Source organism: Oenanthe melanoleuca, chromosome 1, assembly GCF_029582105.1.
Source record: "Oenanthe melanoleuca isolate GR-GAL-2019-014 chromosome 1, OMel1.0, whole genome shotgun sequence".
In the NCBI taxonomy this organism is placed as follows: domain Eukaryota; kingdom Metazoa; phylum Chordata; class Aves; order Passeriformes; family Muscicapidae; genus Oenanthe; species Oenanthe melanoleuca.
In genome coordinates, this window is record NC_079333.1 from 52,108,608 (window position 1) to 52,135,128 (window position 26,521).

General features: G+C 41.0%; 1 protein-coding gene across 2 annotated transcripts in view; it reads left to right on the forward strand.

Moving 5' to 3' along the window:
- Nucleotides 1-3,892: 3,892 nt before the first annotated feature.
- Nucleotides 3,893-26,521, forward strand: part of KPNA3 (karyopherin subunit alpha 3) — a 47,493-nt gene continuing 24,864 nt past the window's right edge. Inside the window, exons 1-2 of one of the 2 annotated variants that reach the window (XM_056484446.1) lie at nucleotides 3,893-4,167; nucleotides 23,459-23,503. In XM_056484446.1, coding sequence (XP_056340421.1) covers nucleotides 4,090-4,167; nucleotides 23,459-23,503 — 123 coding nt within the window. In that variant the 5' untranslated portion in view covers nucleotides 3,893-4,089. Of the gene's footprint in view, nucleotides 4,168-4,492; nucleotides 4,829-23,458; nucleotides 23,504-26,521 lie in introns of those variants that run through there. The other variant, XM_056484455.1, reaches the window with a different exon arrangement.

The window sequence follows — 26,521 nt, forward strand, 5'->3', positions numbered from 1 at the left end:
GGTGGGTGACCAGAGAAGGGACAAAGCAGCAACAGGACAACCAGGTGACACCCATAACCTGCTGCTTTGAAACTGGAGGACCACAGTGTACTCTGGGACTACTTGGGTGTCAAATTCACCCTGATGTGGTTCACTGAGCCCTAATTTTCTACTGTGAATATAAGGACTGTTGTGGGTCAGACCAAAAGCATGTCTGAATAAGGATTCAGTAAGACTGTTGCATCTCCAACAGTCACCAGTAAACAGATGTATTAATAAAAGCATAACAAGGAAAAAAGTGATGCTCCCCCCAGCACTTCCCCAGTGTTTCAACTGTTTTCAGCTTAGGGATTTCCTGACCTGGGGGTTGTGGATTTTCTATGCAGCAACTCACCATGGGCTTCTCTTCAGTGGATCTATCTCAGGTGTGCACTAGCTCTTAGCTCACATGGCATTTGTTGGCAGCCTTTGACATAGCTGGAGTGTCTACCAGGATTTAGCTCACTGTCATTACTAAGCCATTGCTGCAATGAGGTAAGAACATAACTCTTTTCCTATGAAGACAAATTTTTTTACCTCAGTGGTGGAGAGAACTGCAAACACGCATTAATGGTCTCACCAAAACAATACATGTACCTTAAGGGAAAATGAGTGTCAGAGACATTGCTTTAATTGACTTCATGCGTTACTCATCCCTTTTTGCAAGAGAGGAGCACCCAAGGGGACGCTGCTCAGCCAGTTGCTGGAGAGCTGTGCATACAGTGGGGCAGCCAGAGGGCCTGCAGTGGTAACGTGGCTGCAGCTTCTGCAGCCCAGGTCACAGGTGCTCAGGTATCCACTCTGAGGTGGGCAAGCACGGCACGAGACCCATGGGTGCTTTAGCTTACAGCTTAAACTTAAGTAGCAGTCCTTGTACCTTCCTGTGATTACAAGCTGCATGATTTTACAGACTGTTCTTGACATGTGGTTTGTAGCCAGTCAAGCAGCAGTGTTTCAAGATGATCCCACCTTGCTAGCCATCCTGCTCTTCTGCTGGGGAGGCATCCCCCTCCACCCCAGGTCTTGGCTTCAGCTGCTCATGGCTGTGAGCAGACACTGAGGAGCTGACATGTTTTATTTGTCTCTCCTGCCTCGCCTTCTAGCATCCATTAGCAGGGTGGGACTGCATCTTAAAGCAGTGCACCTAAGCCTCCCCAGTCCTTCTTGGAGGGATTGCCAGCAAGAACATGACTCAGGTTTATAACATTTCTTTTACACACTGGTTTTCTTGCAGCTCTACTGACAGACAAAATTGCTGACTGCAAAAGAACAAGTGACAGGCAACCACAAGGTGAATGGCCTCTGACTCTGACACTGCAGGTGGACTCCTGAGCTGGCCACGTGCTCTTCCCAAATATAGCAATATTCATTGGGCTGATCTCATTTTGCTGGAGCCAACAGATGATCCTAGAAACAAGCACTACTCAACTCCATCCAGTAACAGGACACCTGAAAAGTTCTTATTGCCCTGGATCTTTGAATTATGAAAGATCTTTCCTCCTCATAGCTCTTTAAGCTACAGAGTTTATGTTGTCAGAGTGCTGAAGGCACTCATAGCCCTTGGTGGCCCGAACCACCCTCTTTTGCTCCCCTTCACCCTTTCTCATTGCCCAGCCAGGACACACAGCACCCACATTTGGACCAGGGCTGCAGTGGAGCTTGAGACTGGCACCACTGCAGCATCACTGGAGCAAAGGATGGAAATGGAGCACAGGGAGGCTGCTCAGGGTCAGTGAATCCTTTAAAGGTGCTCACAGCCCTGACCCATATCTTGCAGGTCTTGGCAACAAGAACACATTGATATGAAATTCACGGTGATGAAGAACGGCCACCCAGATCCTCATGGTTTGTTCTGTTTTCAAAGCAGCAAAGTAGTCACTCCTTATATTTTAGTAATGACTGTTAAATACAGTGCCAAAAAAGTAGGATTTGCTTAACTGCATCAAAATGTTTTCTCTGAGTACATGCAACTTCAATTACCAAGTCAAGAGATCCACCACAAAGCTTTATTCAGGCAGTAAAGCCAAGTAAACTTCCATGTAGCTCTGTCTAAGAGTTGTTCAGTTCCTGAGTGTCTACTAGGACTAAATGAAATTCACAATAGAAACTCTGAAGGGCTTACATCAAGGAAGAAATGGGAAAGAAAAAGAAGTGAATCTATAACTCCTATCTAGTGGAATGGGTATAGATTTATGGATTGGTAAATTGAGTTATCCCAGCCTGGAGAAACTTGATTTTTTAGATGCAAGTTTTCCTTTTACCTCTCAGTTTACACTGAATAATAATAATAATAATTTGAATAATAATCTTTTGTTCATGGTAAAGGTGACCAGTTCCTCAGAGGAGAGCAGATCCTGCCTAGCAGGGATCATATCAGCATTGCTCCACTACCCTACCAGGCCTGAGTCAGCCACATCTGGCAGCTACAGCCACCTTCCCTGGGGGTGGGGAGGGGTAAAACAAAGTTCTCAGCTGCTGAATCTGCTTCAGGAGCTCTCCTGAAGACAGCTGGACAGCCAGAGCCAATTTTCCTTCAAACGGGCAAGTGACAGAGCCTAGAAGCCATCTCTGACAATGCTGGCCACATTGGTTGTGCCTTTTTGGCTTTGCCTGCTTCTGACTCCTTCTCTTCCATTCCTAGCAAGAATAGTGCAGCACAACCAGATAAAGCTGTTGGGAAAAGGCAGGGAGGAAATTGGGAGTCGAAACTACTTGGAAATGAGAGAGATGGAAATGCTGTTGATCCATCAGATAAGAACATTTGGCATGCAGCTCAATAAGGGTGAGGAGGAGCATCAGTCTTCCAGATTTTTACTCCTCTCCATCAGGCTGCAAGCCTTGTTTTGCCAGAGCTGTGAGGTACAAGTTGCCGTCACTTGAATGATCCAAAGAGGGGTTGGGAAAACGCAAATAAAAAGCTGAGCTGTCAATTAGAGGGAGAGACTCTGAAAGAGGTCTGTGAAAAATTTAAATATAGCTGTAAGAATCTGTTGCAGAACCTGATGTGGTATAAAATGAGCTAAACTTGAATGTTACATGTTTTCATTATTTTGGGGGTTTGGTTTTCTTGGATAATACTCTGCTTTATGCAATGTGTTAGATCACTGCTTACCACTGTCCACAACTACATCACCCTCATACATCCTCTCTTCTACCATGGAAATTCCAGGTGTGACTTCAGGGCACTGTAATTGACCAAAACTGCTGTGCCTAGGCTACCATCAGTCTGGAGGTGCTGGGTCTGCCTGCAGTCTGCCCAAACGCTCCCAGAGCTGCACATGGGGAGCCATGGGGCGATAATTTTGACAGTTTGGGTACACTTTGTAGGGCTGGCAGAGCCCCTTTGTGCTCTGCTTTACACAAGTGAAGGGAGGGTGCCAAGGGGATGGAGCCAGGCTCTTCTCAGCGGCGCAGAGCAATAGGACAAGAGGCAATGGGAAGAAACTGACGCACAAGAAGTTCCACCTGAACATGAGAAAAAACTTTTTGACTGTGTGAGTGACCACACACTGGAACAGTTTGCCCATAGAAGAGACTGTGGAGTTTATTAGAGATATCAAGAACTGTTTGGACACAATCCTGCACCATGTGCTATAGGCTCGCCCTCCTTGAGCAGGGAGATTGAACCCACTGTAGTCCCTTCCAGCCAGACCTGTTCTGCGATTCTGTATGACAGCACCGTTAGTCCCTCGGTTATCCCGCAGCCCCAGAGCGCCGGGCGTCGAGCTGGAGCCCCGCGGCCGGGCCGCCGCTCCACGTGCGGAGCCGCCTCTCGCAGGGACTACACGCCCCAGAATGCCATGCGGGGCGGGGGCGGGACCAGGGCCGGGATGCCGCTCCGCCATTGGACAGCGTCCGCCCGCCCTGCGCGTCACGTGCGCTCGCGCCCCCCGTTCCCTCTCCCAGTCACTCAGCAACGGCGCGCGCGCGCGCCAGCGGCCTCCCCCCCCTCCCCGCCCGTTTTCCCCCCCGCGCGCTCGTCACGGAGCGCGTCCCGCTTCCCTCCGCCCCTCGCGCGAGCCGCCGCCGGGAGCCGCCGGAGCCGCCTCGCAGCAGCCGCCGGGAGCCGCCATGGCCGAGAACGCCGCCGCTACCGGCCTGGAGAGCCACCGCATCAAGAGCTTCAAGAACAAGGGCCGCGACGCGGAGGTGCGTGCGGGGCCGGCGGGGCCCCGGCCGGGCTCGGCCTCCGCCTGCGCCGGCGGCCGCCAGAGGAGGGGCCGGGCCGCGCTCGCGGCGGGAGGACGCGGCGGGGGGAGCGCCCGAGGGGGGTTTTTTCCTTCGCCGTCATGCGGGCGGGCGCGGCCGGCGGGGGGCGGAGGCGGCGGCGGCGGGGGGAAGGGTTGGCGCGGCCGGGCCGCCCGCGGGCCCCTCCGCCGCCCGCCCGGCTCGCCGGGGCCCGGGCTCGGCCGGCGGGATGCGGCGCCTGCTCCTTCCCGCTCCCAGCCCGGCGGCCTCCCCGTCCTGCCGCCTTCCCGGGGCTCGGATGGGGCTTCGGACAATGGTGCCGGCCGCCTTTTGTGCCGCCCCGGGGCGGTGGCGGCCCTTCCGCCGGGGCTCGGGGCTGCCCTGCCCTCGCCCCGCCGTGCCGCTGCCGCACACGGGGCCTGTGCCGGTGCCTGGGACCGCTCCCACGCTCTGCTGAGCCTTCTTACGGTGTGCTGGGCTGGCCCGTTTTGTTCCCTGTCCTACCGTGTATCAACGCATTTTTTCTTTTCAGTTTTTATGTTTTATTTTCAAATGCTGGTAGGCGCATCAGTAATGGTCTGCTGGGCGTCTCCGTCTAAATGGGGGAGGAGTGCGGTGCTCGGTAAGGCTAATGGGGTAGTAGTTTACTCCACCGAATTTGGGAGTTTCAGGGTTATTGAGAGCTTATTCCCTAGATGTGTTCCAGTAGTCTTCGAATCCGTGTCATTATTGGACACCTCTTCAGTTCTACTCGCAATTGAAAGAGGAAATCCCAAATCTCGTGTTTAAGTTTCTCTAATAGGAAAGGAGGGGGAGGGAGCTCTGAGATCAGGCTAGGATTGAAATCGGCTTAGGATTCGCTAGAGTGAAAACCTAAATATGTGTCAGATTACTTTGACTTCACCTGAGGGTGTTTTCCATGCTTCTCTTGATTTTATCACATAACTTTTCTTATCAGTAGACTGCAATTTTAGTCCTCTGAAAGCACATTTTGTATTTTAGCAGAATTCACACTTCTCCTGCTATTGTTTGGGTGGAGACAATTTTATGCAGGTCAGGCTTAGCAGCAGCAGTGTCTTTAAGATGACATTCACAGTGTAAAGTAATCTTTAATTTTTATTTAAGTCTGCAGCAGTGAATCTTTCTCACAGAATATATTGCGTGTATGGAGTATGATAACTTCAACACTTCTGGCTAACATTAGTAGATGTTAGAAAGTAACTAAAAATTGCCCATCCTTCTGTTTAGCAGTTGCTTCTCAGGGTGAGGAGGGGGCGTGGTGCATTTCTCTTTCCCCTTCTCATCCAGTGAGGCTCTTCCTGCTGCTCCTCATTCATTTTGCCCTTGTCTCATCTCTCCGTATTGGTTACCGGCTTTGTTGCTGCTTTCTCAGTCACTGGCCTGAATCCATCAGAGCTCTAAACAGGGAAAGGTTAGGTATGTTCACGCCTAGTGTGAACTGATCTGTCATCCACGCTTGCTTATATTATAGCATGCCTAGGACTAGGGGAATTGAATATCTGCCTCCATGGGTAGGAAGGAGGGAATGAACTACCTAAGCTTTGCTGAGATTACTTCTGCCAGGCCAGCTAAGGTAGCTTAGCTCTCATTTCATCCTGAAGGAGAGTAATTATTTTGGAGTAGTGTATTTTCTGTTATGGAGAACTATATCACTAGGGTTGTCTTCCAGTAAGCTGATTGATTTCCTTTCTGTGGCTGAGCCTAAGACTGGTGCAGAGCTCCAATAATGGTACTGTAGTTAAAGCTGTCATATCTGCTTTTGAAAAGGGTTAAAATCTGGGCAACATTTATTTTGCACTAACAAATAGATAAAATGCAGAGGTATTTTAAAGTTGTGTACCTATGGAGATATGCTGAAATGAAATTTAGGTTCATTTAAAGGACTTTGAAAGATTGGAAATGTTTCAGTGTCTTTCAAAACAACTTCATTCGTATTAAATGTCTCAGATTTTCTGCCAAACCTCCTTTTTGGCTTTTTTCTGATCTGGGTATTTAAAAGCTGATGTTAGAAGTACTCTTCTGGAGTAAACTTTATCTAACTTAAGCCTCTAGAAGTAAAACAATGTAAGTTGAGTTTAGAGTGGAGATTGAATGACCACAGCAGAGCTATAGAATTGCCATTAGTTACTGTGCCTCTCTTGAGGAACTGGTACACAGACTGACCTGCTGATTGCACAGATTGTCTCTGTGTAGTGAAAGTTACTGGCTCTTCACAAAGTATTTGTTTTCTAAATCAAATATACCTAATTCCCAACTGTCAGCAGTTAAATACACTTGGTTTGCTCCCTGTACTGCAATAAAGAGTTCTACATAGAGATCTTGCCTCCAATTTTCTGTACTCAGCTTTGGAAATCAGGAGGCATCGGTGCTTTCATTGGCATTGATCTACATCTTCTCATTTTGTCAAATTCCACCAAAGAGAAATGAAAGGTTTAGAATGATGGCATAATAAGTCATGGTCTGGTATCTAGATTATATCCTCTGGAAAATTTAAAATATTCAAAGCTGTACAGTTTCAGCTGCAGTTTGAAAACAGTGGCACTTGAGTCACCTTCTGCCTGGAAACAGTCATTGCCTTTGAATACATTCTTTAGTAATCTTCCTTTGACTGCTATTAAATACTTGTGAGTTACTATTGATCCCCTCTGGGTACAGACTCTTCTGGCAGACCAAAATACTTGCTCCTTTAATTTGTAGTTAACTCATATTTTATTACTGGGTTTGCTGGGCCATATAATTGTCTTTGATTTTTCTTAATGCAACTTTAAGGGAAACAAAAGATGAGTAAGTACTTCTGGATTTTGTTAGGTACCCCTTGCAACTTCTCATTGTGCTTTTCTAAGAGCAAAGGAACAGATCTGTTGAGCAGAAACATGCACAGGTTCATTCTTTCTCTAGTTTCAGGTTTGAGTGGAAATTCTGTTCCTCTTTGTTGTCTTCCTCTTTTAGGGAAGTAGAGTTGTTGATATCAAACTGGAATTCTGATTTGGGATATTAATATTCCAAAAAATATTGAGCCCTCAAAAGGGATAATAGTAAAATCAAATGCCAGAAATTAAGTGTTCTTCACTTAATATGAGTTTCTGTTTTTTCTTTTATTAGTGAGATTTTTCTGTTTTCATAGGTACATGATTAGCAGCAGGCAAAGTTAACCTTAACCTGCAGAACTGATCAGTAAGGATCATAGCTTCATCTGGACAAACAACTGCCAGTTCTCTCCTCACAGCCTTCTGAAATGTGTGTTCTCCTGAGATGTGAATGAGGTTTTTGAATTGTTACACATAAAATGAGAAGGCTTTCCTGTGTTGATTATGGACATGAGTCTTAAGTCTCAGCAATTTTTTTCTTCCTAAATATCCAGCACTGATTATTCCAGTACAGCTGAAGCTTTACCGGACAAAATTAAACAGTTGCCATCACTTAATTTGTGACACCCATTGTAACTGTGTTTATTTGTTTATAGTGTTATCTAAGCTAGCTTACCTTTTAGAAAACCTAATTTGAGCCTTCTGATTTTTGCAGTTCTTCAGTTTCATTCTTTGCTTAGTAACATCTTTCTTTGCCTTATTTACTCCTTCAATGTCTTGGGTTAGAATTGTTGCTTATTCTTCATTGTAATAGCAGGCACCCATTTGTTGACTCACAATTCTGATGTTTAAGGTGATGGATCAAACAATCAGTCCATTTCTTTCTGTCAGGATTAGTCAGCATCCCTGACTAAAACTGAGGAAAATGTCTTGGTGAGCAGAGGTGTTATAATTTGTAGGGCTGTCTGCATGACTTGCTGGTGTTTCTTGTGTGTGATATAATGAGGCTGTGTGGTCATGTAATTAGAAAAGTGCATACTAAATTAAAACTCTATGTGCATTCATTTAAAAGAAAAACAACCAGAGAAAGAAACCCAAAACCTAGGAAGAAGTTAGTGTGTTATAAACTGAATAACTTTATGTAAAAACACTTCAATGACTGGGATTAAAATTTCCTTTTTGTATACTTGTCATGCCCCTAGTCATAAGTCAAAAGAAGACAAGTCCTTGGTCTTCTGTTGGTTAGGCTCTAGCGTTATTGTTCTTAAATTTGTTGAGGGCCATTTATCAAAAGAAAGTATAACCACTCTGTCATCTTTCACCTATTCATGCTCTATTTGATTTTTATTTTCAGAAGTCCTGGTCACTGATGTCTTTTTCCCAGTTACAGGTAGTTGTGTCACCTTTAAGTCTGTATCACCTTTGGGATCAGGAACTTTGAAGGATACATTTTTATTCTGTACATTCAGCATCCTCACCCCAAATGAGGCAGAGAAAGAAAGTGGGCTTAGCCCAGATCTCCATCACCAGCTCTGGCAGATTGTCTATTTACTGCTCCTGCGTTGCTAACAGTGAGGATTTAGTTTTTTGAGGATGCTTGAATTCAGTCCCATTTTTATATCATGCTGCCATGAATTTTTTGCAGGCAGAGGAATGTTTTTTTGGGGAGGGCAGATCTGTGCAGTCTCTGGGCATTTGGGAAAAAGTACAGGTTGACTTGAAGCCACGCTCCTGTCAAGTGTCAAAGGCTTTTTGCACTGGAGGTTCCATACCTGCACAGTGTTAGTGAATGAGCAGACGTGCTGCTGCCAGCTCCTTTCTGGATGCTGTTCTGCGCACTAAGTAGAGTTTTTGCTGTCTCTTTGGACTCCCCTCTAGGGCTTCATGAAACAAGTAAGCGTTGTAGCAGTCCCAGAAATCTGTTACTCCTGGCTACTTTGTAGCAATACAGTTTCTTTTGAGATTTCACAGTACTGATTGATCAGCTCTCTGCTTTTCAGTTTGACGCAGGAAAGGATATCAGAAGAGAGTAGAGCTTTAACAGCTGGTTTAGGTAGATTTAAGGTACTATGGACCTGCTGTCTTAAAAGATTTACTGGCTTGTTAAGTCTCAGTAGGTAAAGTGAAAACACAGGTGTCAGGTAACTTCCTGTTGGGAACTAGATGTAATAGAAGATCCAGTACTCTGTAGAGTAGTGTTTTTAACTCCTTCTGCGTCTTTATTACCCTTTAAACCCAGTATGTATACTCTTGGGAGAAGACAAGTGTACATGTTTGTACCTTGGGAAGAATTACATGGGTAGGAAGTAAGGTACAGATGTGGGAAGCTTCTTTGGTTGCTATTGCTGCAGAATTTTCCAAGCTTTAGTCTACAGGTAAATAGCACAACACTGTGAAATGTTCATGACTCTTGGCAGAAAGCAAATACCTAATAATTCCATTTAGATGCACTGTGTAGTGTTTTCCTTGAGGTTCAAAATCAGTTGAATGCATTGCATTTTAAAAGATTTAAATACACAGATACATTAGGAAATCATGGTTTATTTCCAAAATACCTGGAGAATGCAATTTGGAGATGATATCTCATGGTGAGCATAATCTTCATAAGCTGATTGGGATCTGTGCTTGCTGTATTGAGGCCCAATTATTGCTGTTTGCTGTTGGGATATACCAAGCCTCTGGTAATCTTCCTGTAATTACAGAATTTGTTTTTCTTCATTCTTGTGTACTTCTAACACTATAGCAGTGGCACTGGTATCTCTAAAGCTTCTTTTATGAAAGTATTGATTTTTAATTTGTAGAATATTGAAGTCTGCTCACAACTGGTAGCAGTGTAACAGTCCAGTTTTAAAGAGCTCTTTAACTCTTTTTTACATAAGTTCTTTGAGGCTTTTACAATTGTACAGTTCTAGCACATATCCAAGCAGGATGCTTTGCCCTCTAAAACTGTGCTATATGAAAAGAAAACAATTAGGAGGATGCACCAGCTACAAGTAACAGATCAGGTTTGTATTTATTTTGGGATTAGAAGTGGAATGAGGCATCTAATTTATAACAGGCTAAGGGAAGCAATGAATGAGTAGATAATGAGTTGTGTCGTCAAGTAGTAAAGATAAATTGTCAACTGACCTGATTTGAAAAAGAAAGCCAAAACCTGTATCTTTTCCAAGAATAGAGTCTGTCAGTTGTTTCCAAAATACCTGCTATGGGAAACTCTTGTACTGAATTGACATTCCTGATTGCTAATATAGTAGCAAAAACCAGGCTTTCTATTCCATTTCACAAAATTTGATGTGGGTAGTCAAAAGCATAGTTTTTTTCCAAATAATTAGTCCTGCATCAGAACTGTCTGTGCCTTGGACTGAACTAGTTGCAAAGCTCTTCATGTTTCTTTAATTTTCTGCTCCCTTAGCTTCCTGAGCCAGCCCTTCACATCTGGAGAAGACCAGTGGTGGCTCAAAGAGGTCAGTGTGAAGGGGAGAAGGTATATCTTGTCTAGTGGTATTTAACTGTTGGATTGTTATCCCTTCACAATCAGACTAACACTATTAAATCTGCTGGGGAGGCTCTTCTGGGTCACCTGACACTTGTCTCCTTGCAGTCAGCTTTAAACTTGATTTTGTATGTATTTAAAAAATACAGCAAGTACAAAATAGGAATATATAATGTACTAGTGCCTGTAGAATGGGAGACAAATTTGTATCCTCTTCATTCAAACACCTGTTACTGAATTACTCATTTCCCTCATATTCTGTCATGTCTCATCAGCTGAGGACCTCTTCTTGGGCATTTTTAACCTTTGCTATTGTCAGACTCAGTATCAGGCGGAGGTGGTGGTAGACTAAGTGATTTGCAAAATCAGTTTGGAGAAAGAGCTTCCTTTCAAGACTTGTAAGCCTTGTTGGAGTTGTGTTTTATTGAGTGTTCAAGCTCCGCTGCAAACTTGCTGGTGTGGAACATGGTCAGAGCTCATCTCTTCTGGGAGAAGGTCGTCAGTCTCACAGGGTGCTAGGGTGGCTTGTGCCCAGGTTTTCAGAGGTGCAGTAGGGGATTCCTGACCAGGTGCAGTGTCAGATTTCAGGTTTGCAGTTTCTTGGAGTCCTAGTCGTTGTCTTTTCTTAGTCAACTGCAGTGTAAGTCAGTTGATGAAATTCTGCTGAGAGATGATGTGTCTTGCTGAGGTAATTGAAGTCACCCTAACCAGCAGGTACTCTTTGCATGCAGCTTTTTGGCATCAGGGCCTCTCACTTCTTTTCATGCACATGTAATGTTAGATGCAAAGTCAGTGATAGTGATTTCTCTGCAGTAAAAATCTGACTTTCAGCCAAGTACAGAAGGCTTTCTACGTCAGGAGAGTGTCCTGAAATGCGAGCCCTGCTGCGATGCATCAGGGTCCTGTTAACTACTGTTCGCCAGGTGTGCAAGAAGAATCTGCAGTGCTCATAGTGATGATCAAACTGAGGAGCAACCTTCCAGATAAGAAGAGGCATTAAAGGAGCACTGACATGTGCAATCAGTGTGACAGCAACTATTTTTTTAATGGAAGGATGTATAAATTGGAATTTTGAGAAACTGAAGGAAATCTGAAGGAGAGAAGAATGATACCCAAAATGTTCAAGTAATGTAAGCACACAGATTCTGTGTTTCTGTCACATTAAAAAGTGAGGTAGAAGCATCTAGAATTCAGAATACTGAAATGATTAAATCAAAAGGGCAGCTGACAAGGTTCATAAGATTGTGGGATGTTGCTAGAGTGTATTTTCTAATTCCTAGTGCTCCATCTTCCTGTGTTGTCAGCTGGGTTTGTTGTTTTCTCTTGCATCTTGAGCAGAATGATCTCTTCATAGATTTAATTAGGCAGCTAGCACATGTTTAATCTTTTTTTGCCTTTTGATTATATCTTTCAGAAAAACAGCAAAGAAAATCTGATTTCATTTGAGCCATGTAATATTCCAAAAAAGTTTGCTGTAGTTGAATATGGCCTAGCTCCCTAGGGACTTGATTTGCTGTTTTGTTTTTGGTTTTTCTTTTTTTTCATGGCACCCTGTGAATATATGCAAGTTGCAATTATTCTCCCATTTCATAGATGGAATAACTAAACTTCTTTCTTCACTTCACAGGGAGGTGCGTATAAATATATCATGGATTCATAGAATGATAATCTGAGGTACTTTGATATTACAGTTGAAGACTGTTTAAGTATCTGAAAAGGGAGTGTCTTTATTCAAACACAAATTGCACAATAGAATATCTGGCTAGTATTTAGCCTTGTATGTTTTCTTTTTTTTCTTCCTAAGGGAAACTAGTATAAATATTTGGCAAGCTTTAGAATTTCTGGTCTTGTGGCATTTGCCCCATAAATCTGTGAAGCCTTTCTGACCAAACGCTTATTTTTGTAATGAATTTCTTGAAAGTGGTTATCTACAATTTCATCTAAATTTTAACATTTTAAAGTATTTAAATCTTTGTTGATCTGTAGATCAAAATTTTAGTCAGTTTTTTGTACTTGATTACCATGAAAGGTCCTAATTTTTGCTCTGCTGCTTTGATGTCCTGTACCCAAGCAGATATGGTATTTTGTCTGTGAAATGTGGTATTAGGTGGTGGGTTTGGTTTCTGCTAACATATATTAGTAAAAAAATGAAATTGTACCTGAGTTGGTCTTCTAAATTCTTCTTCAGGCTCTTCTAGTCTTTTGGAGTGTGGAAGGGAAAAGGGCCTTGTCTTCTGTGGAGGCAGTCAGGTTTTCTGCTTGACTAGACAGGTCTGCTGCTTTCCGTGCTCAATAAAGGGATGGGAGGGATGCTTGCTTAGAAACTTAAGGAGAGGACAGAGGGTGTGTCATGTCTTCGGCAAGATCAAAGGAGCTGTGTAGGTACTTCATTTGCTCTCCCTTAAGGACAGGTTAAGCTTCTCTTTCCAGGAAACTCTAAAGCATTTACTACACTGCTCATTCAATATAGGAAAATAACTAATTATCTGTTTAGAAGTTTGTGTACTGGCAAAAGCAGGTTCGTGTAACATAAAAGTACCAAATCTCAAGTCCTTGTACCTATTTAATGTGTCAAGAAGCCTTAATCTTCTAACTTAACGAAAGAAGTATGAATAGGAATCACTGGTAATTAGACTATCTTGGTTTCCACTATTCTTGGTGTTTATTTGATGTATTACAGTATTCATGGCATCTTTGTGAAATTCAGTATGCCCTTCTGCAGGTATCCATCAGTTTCTTTTGGGCTGCAGCATAAATGACCAAACACCACAGTTAAGTTTTTCAGGTTAGACCTTGTCAGAATGGAGATGGCAAGTGACTTCATTGCCACTGCATTTTATGACATTCTGTGGAGAGGTTCCTTACCTTGTTAGGATCAAAAGTAGGTCAAAAGTAGTACTTGGAATTAGTCGGTGATCCTTGCTGCCTGCCTGTTGGTTTGTGCAGACCAGCTGTTGTGCAGTGATGAGTTTTTCTTGGGATGCTGTTGAATTACCTGGAAACTTGATTTTGCCTTCAGGTGAAGCCCACGTGGGTGCGTTGTGGTCTTTGGTCTGATGTCAGTAAAGGTGTGATGAATGGTGTTAAGATCTACGTCTGAATGGAAGTGCTGTACAACTTCTGACAGGAATGTAATCTTCTTGATTCACACAACAGTAGTAACTGGAAATCAAGTAGGTTTTTTATTCCTTCCTTGAGTTTTGATGTTGAATAGAGAATTCCAGCTCTTTTATTCTGTATCAAACCAGCAAATAACATGTTCATTGTATTCCTGACTGCTTCATGTCCTTCATTATTGGTGCAGTTTATGGTGAATGCAGCCAACGAATTTGCTTCACGTCCAGTCTGCTGAGGGTTGTTTGATAGGTTTGTGCTTGTAAACTGGGTAATTGGTATATGGGAATGGAAACATGAGTGCTCACTTTTCACTTCTTTGCTGGTAGTAGCTCAGTATGGTGGTTGAACAGTTGCAGAGAGGATATCAGGGCCTCAAAGAATATCCTTACAAAAGAGCTGGTAAGAAATAAACATAGCAATTGCTTTTCTTCCAAGATCTTTTGGAGCAGTAGAAGCAGACAGTGTGGATGGGCAGCTGTCTGCTTCCACAGGGCTTTCAGGTGAATCAGCAACATGAACGGTAATAATTGGAGGTTTGTGGCTTTCCATATTGGCACGAGAGTCTGACTTCAGTGAGTCATTGCCCACCACTAAGTAAAAGAGTTACGGTAGATCTCTCATTCATCCAGTTTGCTGAGGCTAGCCAGGTTCAGATACTTGAATTATCTTGCCACAGGCTAGTTAACAGAAGGCAGCTGGGCTTAATTTCAGGGGCCCCAAACTGGGAATTGAAAAAAAAAGTGTGGCTGCTCTAACTGCAAAAGAACTTGTTTTCTTTTAGTGGCTTTTATTAACCCTGAGGCACAGAGGTCCCAGACAGATCATGGCATAAAATACAGTAGCATAAATACTACATTCTGCTCTTAATGTACTTAGTACTGTGTTAAATGTTACAAGCCAAAAAGAAGCTTTAAAATAGTATGGTCCTGCAGCACACAGGGAATCTCAACGAAGTTGAGAAGAAATACCTTCTACAAAATATTAGAATGTTTACCTAAAAGAGGAGCAAATACCTTTTGAGCCAAATAGTAATCAAATGAAATAAAGCTGTCTTGGAGTATCAGATCGAGGTACAGACACATTTTTAGTTTGTTTGGCTGCTTTGGTAAATCTGTTGCTTGTACTGTGGAATCCATGCCCCCTGCCTGCATTTTTAACTGCATCAGCATAATTTAATGTGAGGCTGTGATAACAAAGCTAGAAGTGAAGTTTTTCAAACTTTGTAGTTTATACAACTGCAAAAAAAAAAATCCCTTATTTTCTTAGAAGAACAATTTGGAGCTTTATATAGGAACACTTGGTAAATTAGGTAAGTCTCAAAATTGGGCTTGGGGAACAGGAGTCTGCCTAGAACATATACTGTGGAGAAAAAGATGGGTAATAATCCATGATGCTTGTAAATAAGGGAATAAACCTAGCTAGAAGGGTTATATTGGACTAAGCAATTGGTTTACTTTGGAATGGATGTCAAATCTTTGTATGTCCAAAAGAACTAGATGGAGTTGGTGTCCAGAGCATAATTTTTTTTGATTCCTCCAGTTGTGCTTAAGTAGTTGCATTCAGATCATCCTGATGCAGTCCCAGAATTCTTCCCTTCTGTATTGTGATATACTTGCAATTCTTGGAGTAAGGGATATGCACTTTGAAAATTTGAACAGGTAGAACAGCAGTGTCACCTCCTGTCAATCTTCTTTGTCATTGTTTTTATCTGAAGCCAACTGTTATCAGAACAAGCAGAACAATATAATCAGTTTAAGCCTCAACTTTACACATACTAATTATATGCCTATGCAAATTAGGAACATTTAGCTTTTGATGTTAACGAATGATAGGCAGCTGACAATCATCTCATCAATTGTATACAAATAAGCATTTTGATGGGGCTTTTTTCTGCCCCAAACCAGCCTGGCTCCTGAGGCTTCTGCATTTTCATATACAATGCAGTATTTCATACTTGTTAAGAGGTGTCAGGGAAGAAATAGGGAAAAGGGGCCAGTAAAGCAGTTTCTAGAAAAGAACAGTGTTTACTTCATCAATACAAACATCACCTTTTACTGTCTTGCACCCACATCTATGTTGTGAAGTATATAAATTCTACTCAGGGATATTCTCATATGCAAGAGGGAAGGCAGTAGTTAAGTCCAATCCAGCTGTTGGAACTGGGCCAGTTTTTTTCTTTCAGTTAGGCAGGTGGAAGTAGTCTAGAATTGACTTGCAAATGCTAAGCTGTTTGGGCATCCTGTATGTTTAATCAAGCTGCTTTACTAACCCAGCTATGTGTTCAAGGTAGCTCTTTCCTCTAAGCATGTAACTTCTGATTTTCTGAGATCTATTTCTGTAACGTGGAGAGGCAAAGGCAGAAATAAAGAATTTAATAATGTTTGTAGATTCAGAGGAATTAGAATTGGTCAGTGAATTTGTTCTCTCCATTTAATAGCTGAATTTTCAAAGGAATTAAACAAACATCTTACTAAAGATCCTGGAAGCATAACTTTTGTATCCACAGAATAGCCAAAGCTGACATTGGGCTGTGGTATTCATCTTGTCAAGATGATCCTGGCTTTCACACTTCCATGGGCTAGCTTGAGGCTGGTATGTGCTGGCTGGCCTGCAGGAGTGTGGGGGTAGGTTGTGGGGCAGCTGGCAGTATTGCCTGGATAAAAACATCATTTTCCTGTGTCTTCATTTCTGTTGGTTTGTGGACTTGTTTGCTCAAGTTGTAATGGAAGTGGTCTAAATGTGTTGATTAAAAGTTGACTGTTTGAGGTATCCCACTTAATGAGGTGGATGCTCAGGATGAGCAGCATGCTGAGCTGTCTGTCTTGTTGTTACAATGGTAGGTAGATTTTTAGTTGTTAAATGCTAGTTATGTTTAATCTTCCTTCTGACACAATTAGCATAGCTATAAGTAGTTAAAATTATTAAAATTCATACCACTTACTGTTGCAGCATTTGATTTTTTTTCTTTGCAGAGAATGTGCATTATTAAGCACCCTGTACATGAAACTTAATTTTTAATTTTGTTTAAGGATTCTGTATCCCAGCATACAAAATGTAATGACCTGACCTTCTGACTAGTTGTATCACCCCCACATTTAAATAGTTTTGGTTTGCTGATTTGTAAAGTAACTGGGGATGAAGTAATCTTACCAGGTGTCCAGAATTCTGTGATTCCAAAAGTGATATACTTAAGGGACTTCAAAGTGTTTACAATCAATTAAGATTGATTTTTAGATATTAAGTAGAAATTTAAAATTAAGAGAAACCCTAAGACTATTTCTGATATATAATTGTGGATGAGATTAAGCTTTCTCAAAATAGTAACATTGTTTTAAAACATTGTTTCATAAATGGAGGACTGTTCTGACTGCTTTGTTTAAGATGTGATATTTTTTTTTATCCTTTTGGGATAGCTTGATTTATTTTTTTTTTCTGCAGCCTTGTATAACTATAGTAGGGTTTGGGTTTTTGTTCCCCCACACTCTGGTACAACATTTTATATGTTTGCTGCAGAGGATTTTGAAAAATATCGTCTTGTCCTCATGTACAAGCACAGCTAATTGGTTTTGGGGTTCCTTGAATTTTTTTCTTTATATTATTATTTTTTTTTTAGTCTACAGAAGCTATATGGGTTGCCTTTTCAAATTGTTTAAGATGTTACACAGTTAAATGTTTTTTATGTTAAAAAAATACTCAAAAAGCTTGTTAGACTTATCTCCATAGAATCTCAACACTTCAAAGTAATCCTTTTTCATTCCAGAAAGTTCTCCATGGCTCGTGGTAAGGCACCAAGTGGCAATGTGGCAGTTGTATTGGCTCTTTAACACGTAATGATCATCCTGTGCACCCTCACATGCAGTTTCATGAATGGTGCTTGTGTGGCATGTGTGGTTCTGTGAAAGGTTCCCAAATATTTGGTCACTGAAAAATAATTCTTTGAATGTGCTGGCAGTACAGCTTATGCTGATAATTCAGAATTTCCAAGGCTGTTGCTTTTTGATATCAAGAGTTTGATGCGGTTTTATGTTCTGTCGTAAAACAAGTATCAACTGAAAAATAATGAAGACATTTCACTTCACCTCAGGTGGCTGAAACAGAACTTTTGAGTTTCTTGTCATCTTATTGCGAGAGATACCACCCTTGTTGAGAGATCTGAAACGCTGATCTGATGAGGATAGCTATTCTGTGTACCTTCTGTGCCCATTGAGTGTGTCAAAGGCAGTTTTAAAGGGACTGTGGCATTCTTTTCCTCTTTTTTTTTTCCCCCCCAAGGTCTAGTGTCTCTTAGATCTCTTGTCTTTTGTCAGCTTAACATTTTTGTGTTCTGTATCACAGTAAAACAAAGTTCCATTGCAGCCCTTAACACAGCAGCCCTAATGTGTGCAGTGATTTTTCTTCTTTGGCATATGAAATTAATTTCAGATTTGAGGGAATTGGGAATTATTTTTACTTCAAGTGGAAGGTGATAAGGAGAGATTCTTCATAGATAACTGTTTGTATCTGACTTTAGAAGAATATTCAGAAATTCAGGGTAGAAGTGAAACACTGATTTATCTAATAACATCTGGCAGATCTTTTGGGGGGTTTTTTTACTTTATTTTATAAAATAACAAAATGCTGAGGAACTTGAAATTAGAAATACTGCTCAGCATCTACTTTTGACTTGTAACAAGACTTCCAGTACTTGGCACATTACTGTGGTTATGTCAGCCTGTCAAACATACCGGTAAATGATTGTTCCTTACATATGGTGAACTGGGGAGAAGAAATCTCATGTTACAGAAGCCTTATGAATGTAAGTGTGCCTTGAGTCGTGTATAACAATTGAGATGTAGTGTTGTAGTGCAGCTTGATGAGCGTTGAGTTCTTATTTCTTAATGCTGACTGGTAGTTACTTATTTTTACTGTTTGCACTTAGTGCATGGTGCATTAATACCTCGTGTTTAGGAGTGTCCTCATGGTTCAGATGCTGTAGGATTTGTAGGATTTTGCATGTGCCATGTTTTCCCTGTCTGAGATTTGGAGACTATATTTTTTATTCAGTGAAACAGTTCAGCCTTGGTTTAGGGGTTAGTGTTGAGATGTGCTGTTTCAGTGTTCCATGAAGTTACTTGTTTAAGCACATTATGCTGAGATGTGATCATAGTCAGAAGCTGTGGATGTCAAACCCTGTATTAGATCCATTGGTAACCTCTTGCTAGGCTTCAGGTGGTGTGGTATCTGTAGACTTCAACAGATGTCCTCCCAGCCTGGAAGCTGGGAATGAATCCTGGGTTAAGTTGCAGAATAATTTTGTCTCTTCTGTTTTATCTGACCTCTATTAGCTGGGGAAAATGTTTAGCCTTTCTGCTAGTGTATAAATCCATTGTAAATGCCTATAAGTTCCCTGTATACTGGGTCTTGCAGGTTGTGTAAAAGTGTGTTGTTCTGTTTACAGTGGTAATGATTCCTTGAAGGGAGGCTAGCAGTGGTACTTAAGACTGCCTCTTTTATATGCTATTGCATTATAATATATGTGTCTCTTCTGAGTCTGTAGGAAGGTGCTGATGACCTGCTGTATTTCTAAAATGGTTCATCTGAAACACAGGCTTTAAATACTTTCCTCTCAAGAAATGCCAAATCAGGACAAAGAATTACCTGAATCACTTAGGTCTGTTTTTTGGGGAATAAAATCTGGGCTTTGTCAGTCTTCCTGTTCTATCCCATCCTACTCTTCCCACCTCACCCCACCAGGTAAGATTGGAAATTGTGCCTTTTGATCTGCAAGTTTTAATATAAAGCTTCCAATAGCAAGATATGCAGGATGAAGTTGAAATATGTTTTAGGTCTTTCAAGGCAAGGATGACTGAATTGTGGACATTCAGAGTCTTACCATAGCAGTCTGTCACTAGTGTGTTAGCTCGAATAATAAAGAGGAGAAACAAGCTGGGCAACAGTCTGGAGAAATCCTCAGTAAGCAGCATGAATAAAATTAGGTAATCAAGCCAATGTAAAGTGCATTTGTGTGTTTTTCTTGTGCAGTCTATAATTGCCACAATTGACAAGTATTAATTAAGTAGAATCCGTGGTCTTAAACACATTGATATGCAGTGGTCATCTCATGTGTCAGGGACACAAAGTGTCGGATTAGAAATAGTGTCAGCAGACTTCAAGCAAGGAGCACTGATCATGATCCAGCCATGGCAACCAAGTTTAACTGCCAGAATGCACCACAGGCTCTTTGGGAGCTTCAGTCCCATATGCTTGTAGGAAGTCTCTAACCCCAACATTATATCACTGATTCTTGGTGATCCTGATGATCCTGACAAACAGATTTTTTTAGAGATGCTGTGCTAGCAGGAATCTCTGTAAGACTGGGAGCCCTTAGTTTAGTGGGGGGCAGATAACACTCATTGGTCCATGGAGGTAAAAGATATCCCAGTTATCAACCTACTTGCTCTGTGGATGGAGAGCCATCACTGGACTTGGTGATGAGTACTGCCTGTTCTGCCTTTTAGAGGAGAAAGGTAAAAAGAAATGTAACGTATCAGAGCTGCTTTAAAAGATAAAACACTCGGTAAGTTTAAAATGAAATACAAAAAAACAGCTGAAAGGGTAAAACTCATAATATGGAGATTGCCTTAAGAGTATTAGAGCTCAGAAAATGTATGGTACTGGTCAGCAAAAATGTCTGCAGAGGTGATAACCTTTTTAATGGATCTTTCTAAAGAGTAGTAGCTCTCTGAATGAGGAAAAGATGGGACATTTTTGCACATTAAATGTGAAAACCGTTATGGAGTAGTGAAATATTTTGAAGATTAGCTTTTTAAAAAACAAGAAGAAAAAGAGTAAAAAAATATTGAGACAGAATCAGAGAGGCTGAAGTAATGGAAGTATGAAACAATGAAAAAATCCTAATGGAAAATCTGAGTGAATTATTTGCCCATAGAAAGGAGGTTGGAGTCTTCCCAGTAGCGACTTTATGGATGGCTGACTCTGAGTAGCTGTCTTTAGTCAAAGTATTATTAGAGAAGGTTTTAGAGTAAATTGATGAAATCAGTAGTAATGCCTTGCCTGGGACTGCGCTGTATTTGGGTTTCTTCTAAGCCAAAAATATCAAGCTGCTGAACTGTTGAGCACAGCATATAGTGTTCCTTAAATCTGCACTGCTTCCAGAAGAGTGGTAGGTGATAAATGTTATCATTGTCTTCTAAAGAACTTCAGATTTAGTCTGATTTTTTTTTTTCTGTTTACTATAAGTGTTCTAGAGTATTCTTGCATAGAAAAATGAGTAAATTGTAGGTAGGGTGCAAATCTAAAAGTAAATTGTGCCTTGCATCAGTTAAATCACTGAGACTTCAAATTTGGCACATACAGTATTGGATTTTGGAGAGGAAGATTCCAGTGGACACTAGAGTTGACTGATTATAATAGGGTATGCCTTAAAATTTAAGTAGGAATAAAATATGAGCTTTTAGGGGAAGGTGGGATGATGTTGCTAGTGAGAAGTTCAGTAAAGAATTTTGGTGTCTAGAACACAGAATTACCAAGAAAAGGAGAGTTTCCAGCATTATTTAATTATATTTTTTATTGAAAGGCAGAGTTACAGAATCATAGAATGATGTGAGTGATAGGAGCCCTGGAGATCTAGTTCCAACCCTCCCGCCATGAGCAAGGATACCTTCCACAAGACTAGGCTGCTCAAAGCCTCATCCAATTTGGTCCTGAACAATTCCAGGGTTGGAACATTCACAATTTTTCTGGGAAGCCAGTGCCTTACCACCCTCACAGCAAGGAATTTCTCCTAATATCTAGTCTATACCTGCCCTCTTTCAGTTGAAAGCCATTCTCCCTTGTCCTATCACTCCATGCTCTGGTAAAAAGTCCCTTTCCAGCTCTCTTGTATCCCCCTTTAGTACTGGAAGGCAGCTGTCCTGGGGAAGAAGTGTTGAAAAACTTTAGGCTATATGGTGTCCTTAAATTTGACACCGTTATTTAGATTATTGAAATATAAAGTTCTAATAGAGCAAGAAATTTGAATGACTGGTCTTGCTAATTGCATGTGATGAATTCTTGGGTTCTTCATTTGTTCAGAGAACAAATGCCCTCCCGTTCATTAGCTGTCCAGTCCTTATCATACTGAGCTGTTGCAGCAGGCTCAGAGGGTCCCAAGTATCAAATGGTTTACCAAAATGATGAGAGGGGGAAATATGTGCAGTTCTGGTAGATGCTGTAGTGCTGGTGTCCTCTTACCATAATGAGGACTTGCTTTCTTTAAAGTAGTAGAGTTCAACCCTGTAGATGCAAAAGGAGAATTTTGTCCGCATTTACATGAGTGAGCTGGTTAATCGATCAGTGGGCAGGAAGACAAGCCTTCCTTACTATCAAGTGAACCCAAGGTAATGAATTTCATGGAGATGAGACTGCTTCAGGGAGACCTCATTGCAGCCTTCCAGTACCTTAAGGGGGCTTGCAAAAAAGGAGGGAGAGACGGTTTTTAATATGGGCAGATAGTGACAGGACAAGGGACAATGTTTTTAAACTGAAAGAGAGTAGATACAGATTAGATGTCAGAAAGAAATTAGATGTCAGGATGGTGAGGCACAGGTTGTCCAGGAAAGTTGCTTGATGCCCCATCCCCAGCCCTGCTCAAGGCCAGTCTGGATGGGGCTCTGAGCTATCTGGTATAGTGAGTGGCACCCCTGCCCATGGCGCTGCTGTGCAAGCTGGCTGAGAACAGTGAAGCTATTGTAGTTACTTCCTGTATATATTCATGATGTGAAATCTGCTCATTTTTTCTACCTGTGTTTCATCTTTAGCATGTCTGGTATTTTCTTAGATGGCTGATGGGCAGTGCTGGTGTTTACTGTATACTGCTGGTCTTCACTGGTTTTGTCTCAGGGTGTTATTTGTCCTAACTCAAAAGGAACATGATAGTGGCAGTGAAGGTCAGTTGCAAGGATAGGACATAGAAAGTATTTTAAAAGGCTAATTTTAGTTGGTATGGGTGATCTGACTGGACTGCCAGCAGTCATCCAGTTCTGATCTCCTTTGAATTGTATTCTGATGGTACATGTCTTTTCCAGTGATAGCTGAGTGAACCTAGGGAGGTTCACTCAACTTCAGCAAGCTAAAATTCTTTTTCAGTCTTCTGGTCTCTTACCTAAGTGGTGCAGCAGCATTGTCAGGAATGTGTTCTGAGTGCCCAGTATCTTTAAGGGGCTGAGATGCTTGCATGCTGGTTTTCCTTTGCAGTGTTTAGGCTATAGATCCTAAGGAGACTCAGTACCACTGTACTACTTTGTGTCCTTTTTCTGCAAGCCTGATTGGTCTTGTTGCATTGAGTTCAGTCATCTTCTGTCAGTCGTGATTGATTTTGGCCAAAGAACTGGTACAGCTTATGTGTTTAGGCTGTGAATGTGATTATATGGGAATATGAGATTGTCTAACCTGGATTTACTGCTGCCTTTAGTCTGCACATATAAACACCTGGAGAGTCATTTCAGTGAAAACACCTGGAGAATCATTCTAGTAAAACTCTGTGGGGAAGTCGATATTTTGTACCTTTGGGGTACTTCTTGTGGTTTATGACAAAGCTTTCTGTAACGTATATAATTAAAAGAAAAAAGAGAACAAACCAACCAAACAACAAAAAAAAAACCAACCCAAGCGAAACATCACAAAACACATGTGCATCCTCCAGGAAAGACTGAGTTATAAATTATGCACAATTTTTCCTGTCTTTAGATAAATAACCACTTTTTTCCTAGAAACAGCTGATTACAAAACAGAATACTACTTTCTTGACATAATTTTTTTTCTTTTTTATTTGCAGACTATGAGAAGACACAGAAATGAAGTTACAATTGAATTGCGGAAGGTGAGTGATTTTGTTTATCAACTGTGTTACTTTGCTAACAGTGGTCTGGTGTCTTAACTAAGTATTTTTCCATAAGCTTTGCTTTATAGCCTCATACTTACATATAAAAGGTGTAAATTTGTTAAATACTAACTGTTGATTCTAATTTATTTTTCTTCTCCAATTTGTGAAGCACATACAACAGAACAGTACTGCTTTACTTCACTGTATCACTTGGAAATAATATTCAGTTTCTGTACCAGTTATTACAGTGGAGCTGTCAGCTGTTCAAATGTTTAAAATCTCTGAATGGGAAAAAGGTGAGTTTTAGCCTTCAGAAAGTGAGGTTGTTAAATTTATTTTGTTTCCTGAAAATTATTGTTTCCCTGCTGTAATGGGAGTTAATTTAGGGGTCAGATTTTGGCTATATTGGGTAAATGTCATTATGACTGGGAGGATCATGAGTATGAGAGCTGATCTAGTTTACTGTTCTTCCTAATTAGAGCATTAGTTACACCCTCGTCTTTCATAACTCTTCCAACAGCCTTTCTAGGCATCTCAAAGACTTGCTCCTGAAGGATGTTTTACAAGCTAAGAGGGTAAACCTTTATTTGCTTTTGGGGTACCTTCAGTGTATTTGAGGACTTCATACTGGCCCCTTTAGCTTTATCCTGTTGAGACACCTTCAGTTCTTCACCCTTTTCTTGAACATTCTCTTTCCTAGATTTGACTTGTTGCTGCTTCTCAGATCCAAATTGCCTGTATTTTTTTTTGGAAGGTGTGAAATCTAAAAGGATGGAGGCTGCAGCTGAGTTTTAAATGGAATAGTGAAAAACAGATCCTAACACAGTATTCCTCTTTATATTAAGTATGTTGCTGATAGGCACATAGTCTGTGTATGCTTTGTACACTTCTTAGAGTACCACAAAGCAAATGTAGTTGTTTGTTTTGTTTTCATAGTTAAATAAAAGCAGATTTTTTTTTTTTTTTTTTTTTTTTTTTTTACATTTGACTTCTGTCTTCTGAATTATATCTGCTTCTTCCAGGCTTTCCCATTCTGTTCCCCTGTATGTTTCAGGGCCTCTCCAGCTTGGTATAACCTGTATTTTGTATTATTTTCATTAATGACCTGATAAGTGTTTGATTTGAATATTCTCAATATAGCCCAAGCTCCTTTTGGTCTCCAATTTGTTGCTTATCTCCAGTTTGCCAGTTGAATCCTTGACAGTTTGAGTGGTGCTTGCTTAGGAGTGCATACCCACCAAATTCCATCTTCTTTTTTTTTTTTTTTTTTTTTTTCATTATTTGCAGACTGAGAAGACAAAATCCTTGCTAAAATCAAAGTGAATGGTTTGTAAATAATAAGTATGTTGATAGAAATCAGCCTGACTTGTTTTTGAGATATTTTGTCTGCACTTATCACCTGATTGTGTAGGAGCAACCAAAAAATCTTGTGCTAGTATTTTCCTGGGATCCTTCTGTTCCTCTTGGAAAAAGGGACTTGGTTTTTTTCAGGTCTTACAGAAAAACTTCTCTATCTTATTACAATAAAAATAATAAATATTTTTAAGATTCATCCTGAGACTGTAATAATTAGTCAAAGAAATCTGATTTGACCCAGATGACTGACAGATGATCAGCAATGGAAGTTTGTGCTGGCATGTTAGAGGCCCTCTTTGTTTAGAATTGGTGTGAAACTCGCTGTATAACTGAAATCTGTACTGGGAAGAGTCATTCATAGCACTTGGGCAGCCTGTGCCTGCTAGCAAAGCAAACCTGTAAAGATGGCTTAACTAATGCAGCATTATACATCTCATTAAATTGAGATGGCATGTGAGCATTCCAGTGCAGTCTTTGGAGAGAACTTTGCAGTGCAAAATGAGACTTTTAATTTTAAATTAATTCTTATAATTGGTTTTTGTAACAGGTCACACTTTCAAGGCCAGTTTATTACAGAAGCATGGTGGGGAGCAAGTCAGACACTTAAGGCAAGGGATTGTCCTGTGTAGAAGGAATCCAGCATGTGGCAGTAATATGTGAGTGAAAATGAGGAGGAAGCCTATGAGCTGCCACTGACTTCTCACTGAAAACTGCATGTGCAAAGATCAGTTACACATTTAGAGGAGAAGCCTGAGCACTTGATGTAGGTCAGACTGTAAATCAAGAATGGACAGCAACTGCAGCACTCTTAAATGCAGGAATTGGTGTTTTTCTGGAGTGTTGGTTAAACATCTTCACTGCAGAGACCAGAAAAAATCTGCTTTAATAATAAATTCAGCATGTGTCAACTCAGCTGATGCTGGTGGACAACTGGTTTGCTATGGGAGCTCTGACAGATGAGATTCTGTACCATTGCTTCTGGTACAAAACTGGGACTGAAATGGAAAAGGATATGCTTTATCAAGCTCCAGCAGTGGAAAGGATAAGTTCTAATATCATTGCTTCAGTCTTTACAGTTAACACTGCTACTCTAGCATGAGTATGCCAAAATCAGGAAATTTTTGGCATAACCTTAGTAATCCACCAGTGCTTCCTCAAAGAAAAGAGATGTCTTCTCTTCATCCCAGTTACCTAGATGCTGCATGTGCACCTGGCTTTGAAGAAGAGAGACAAATTGAGTTTGTTCTTAATCTGTGCGGTTGAAGCACTATGTACGTAGTCATGGGTTTATCTTTTGAATCAATGTGGATATAAATATTAAATGAATGGATCTCATGAAATTGATGAAATCTCTGTTTAGTAAGATGGAATAAATAAAAAATCATGGCTTTGAACAGTAGTAAACAATTTCTGCATGCCATCAGTGTGAGGTGTTTATTTTCTTGAAATGACAGACATCAAGGTGCATTTGCAACACATTCTGTGTTTCAAGAATATATTATCTCTGTTCAGTATCTTCACACCACAGCTCTTACTCAGGAAGAAACTCTATTTTTTCCCTGTTTTTTATTTCTCAATCACTTATTATTAATCACTGTTTAGGAATGTAAATAGCAAAGATTAACAAAGCTATCTGACATGAAAAGGTAGCAGTAGTCT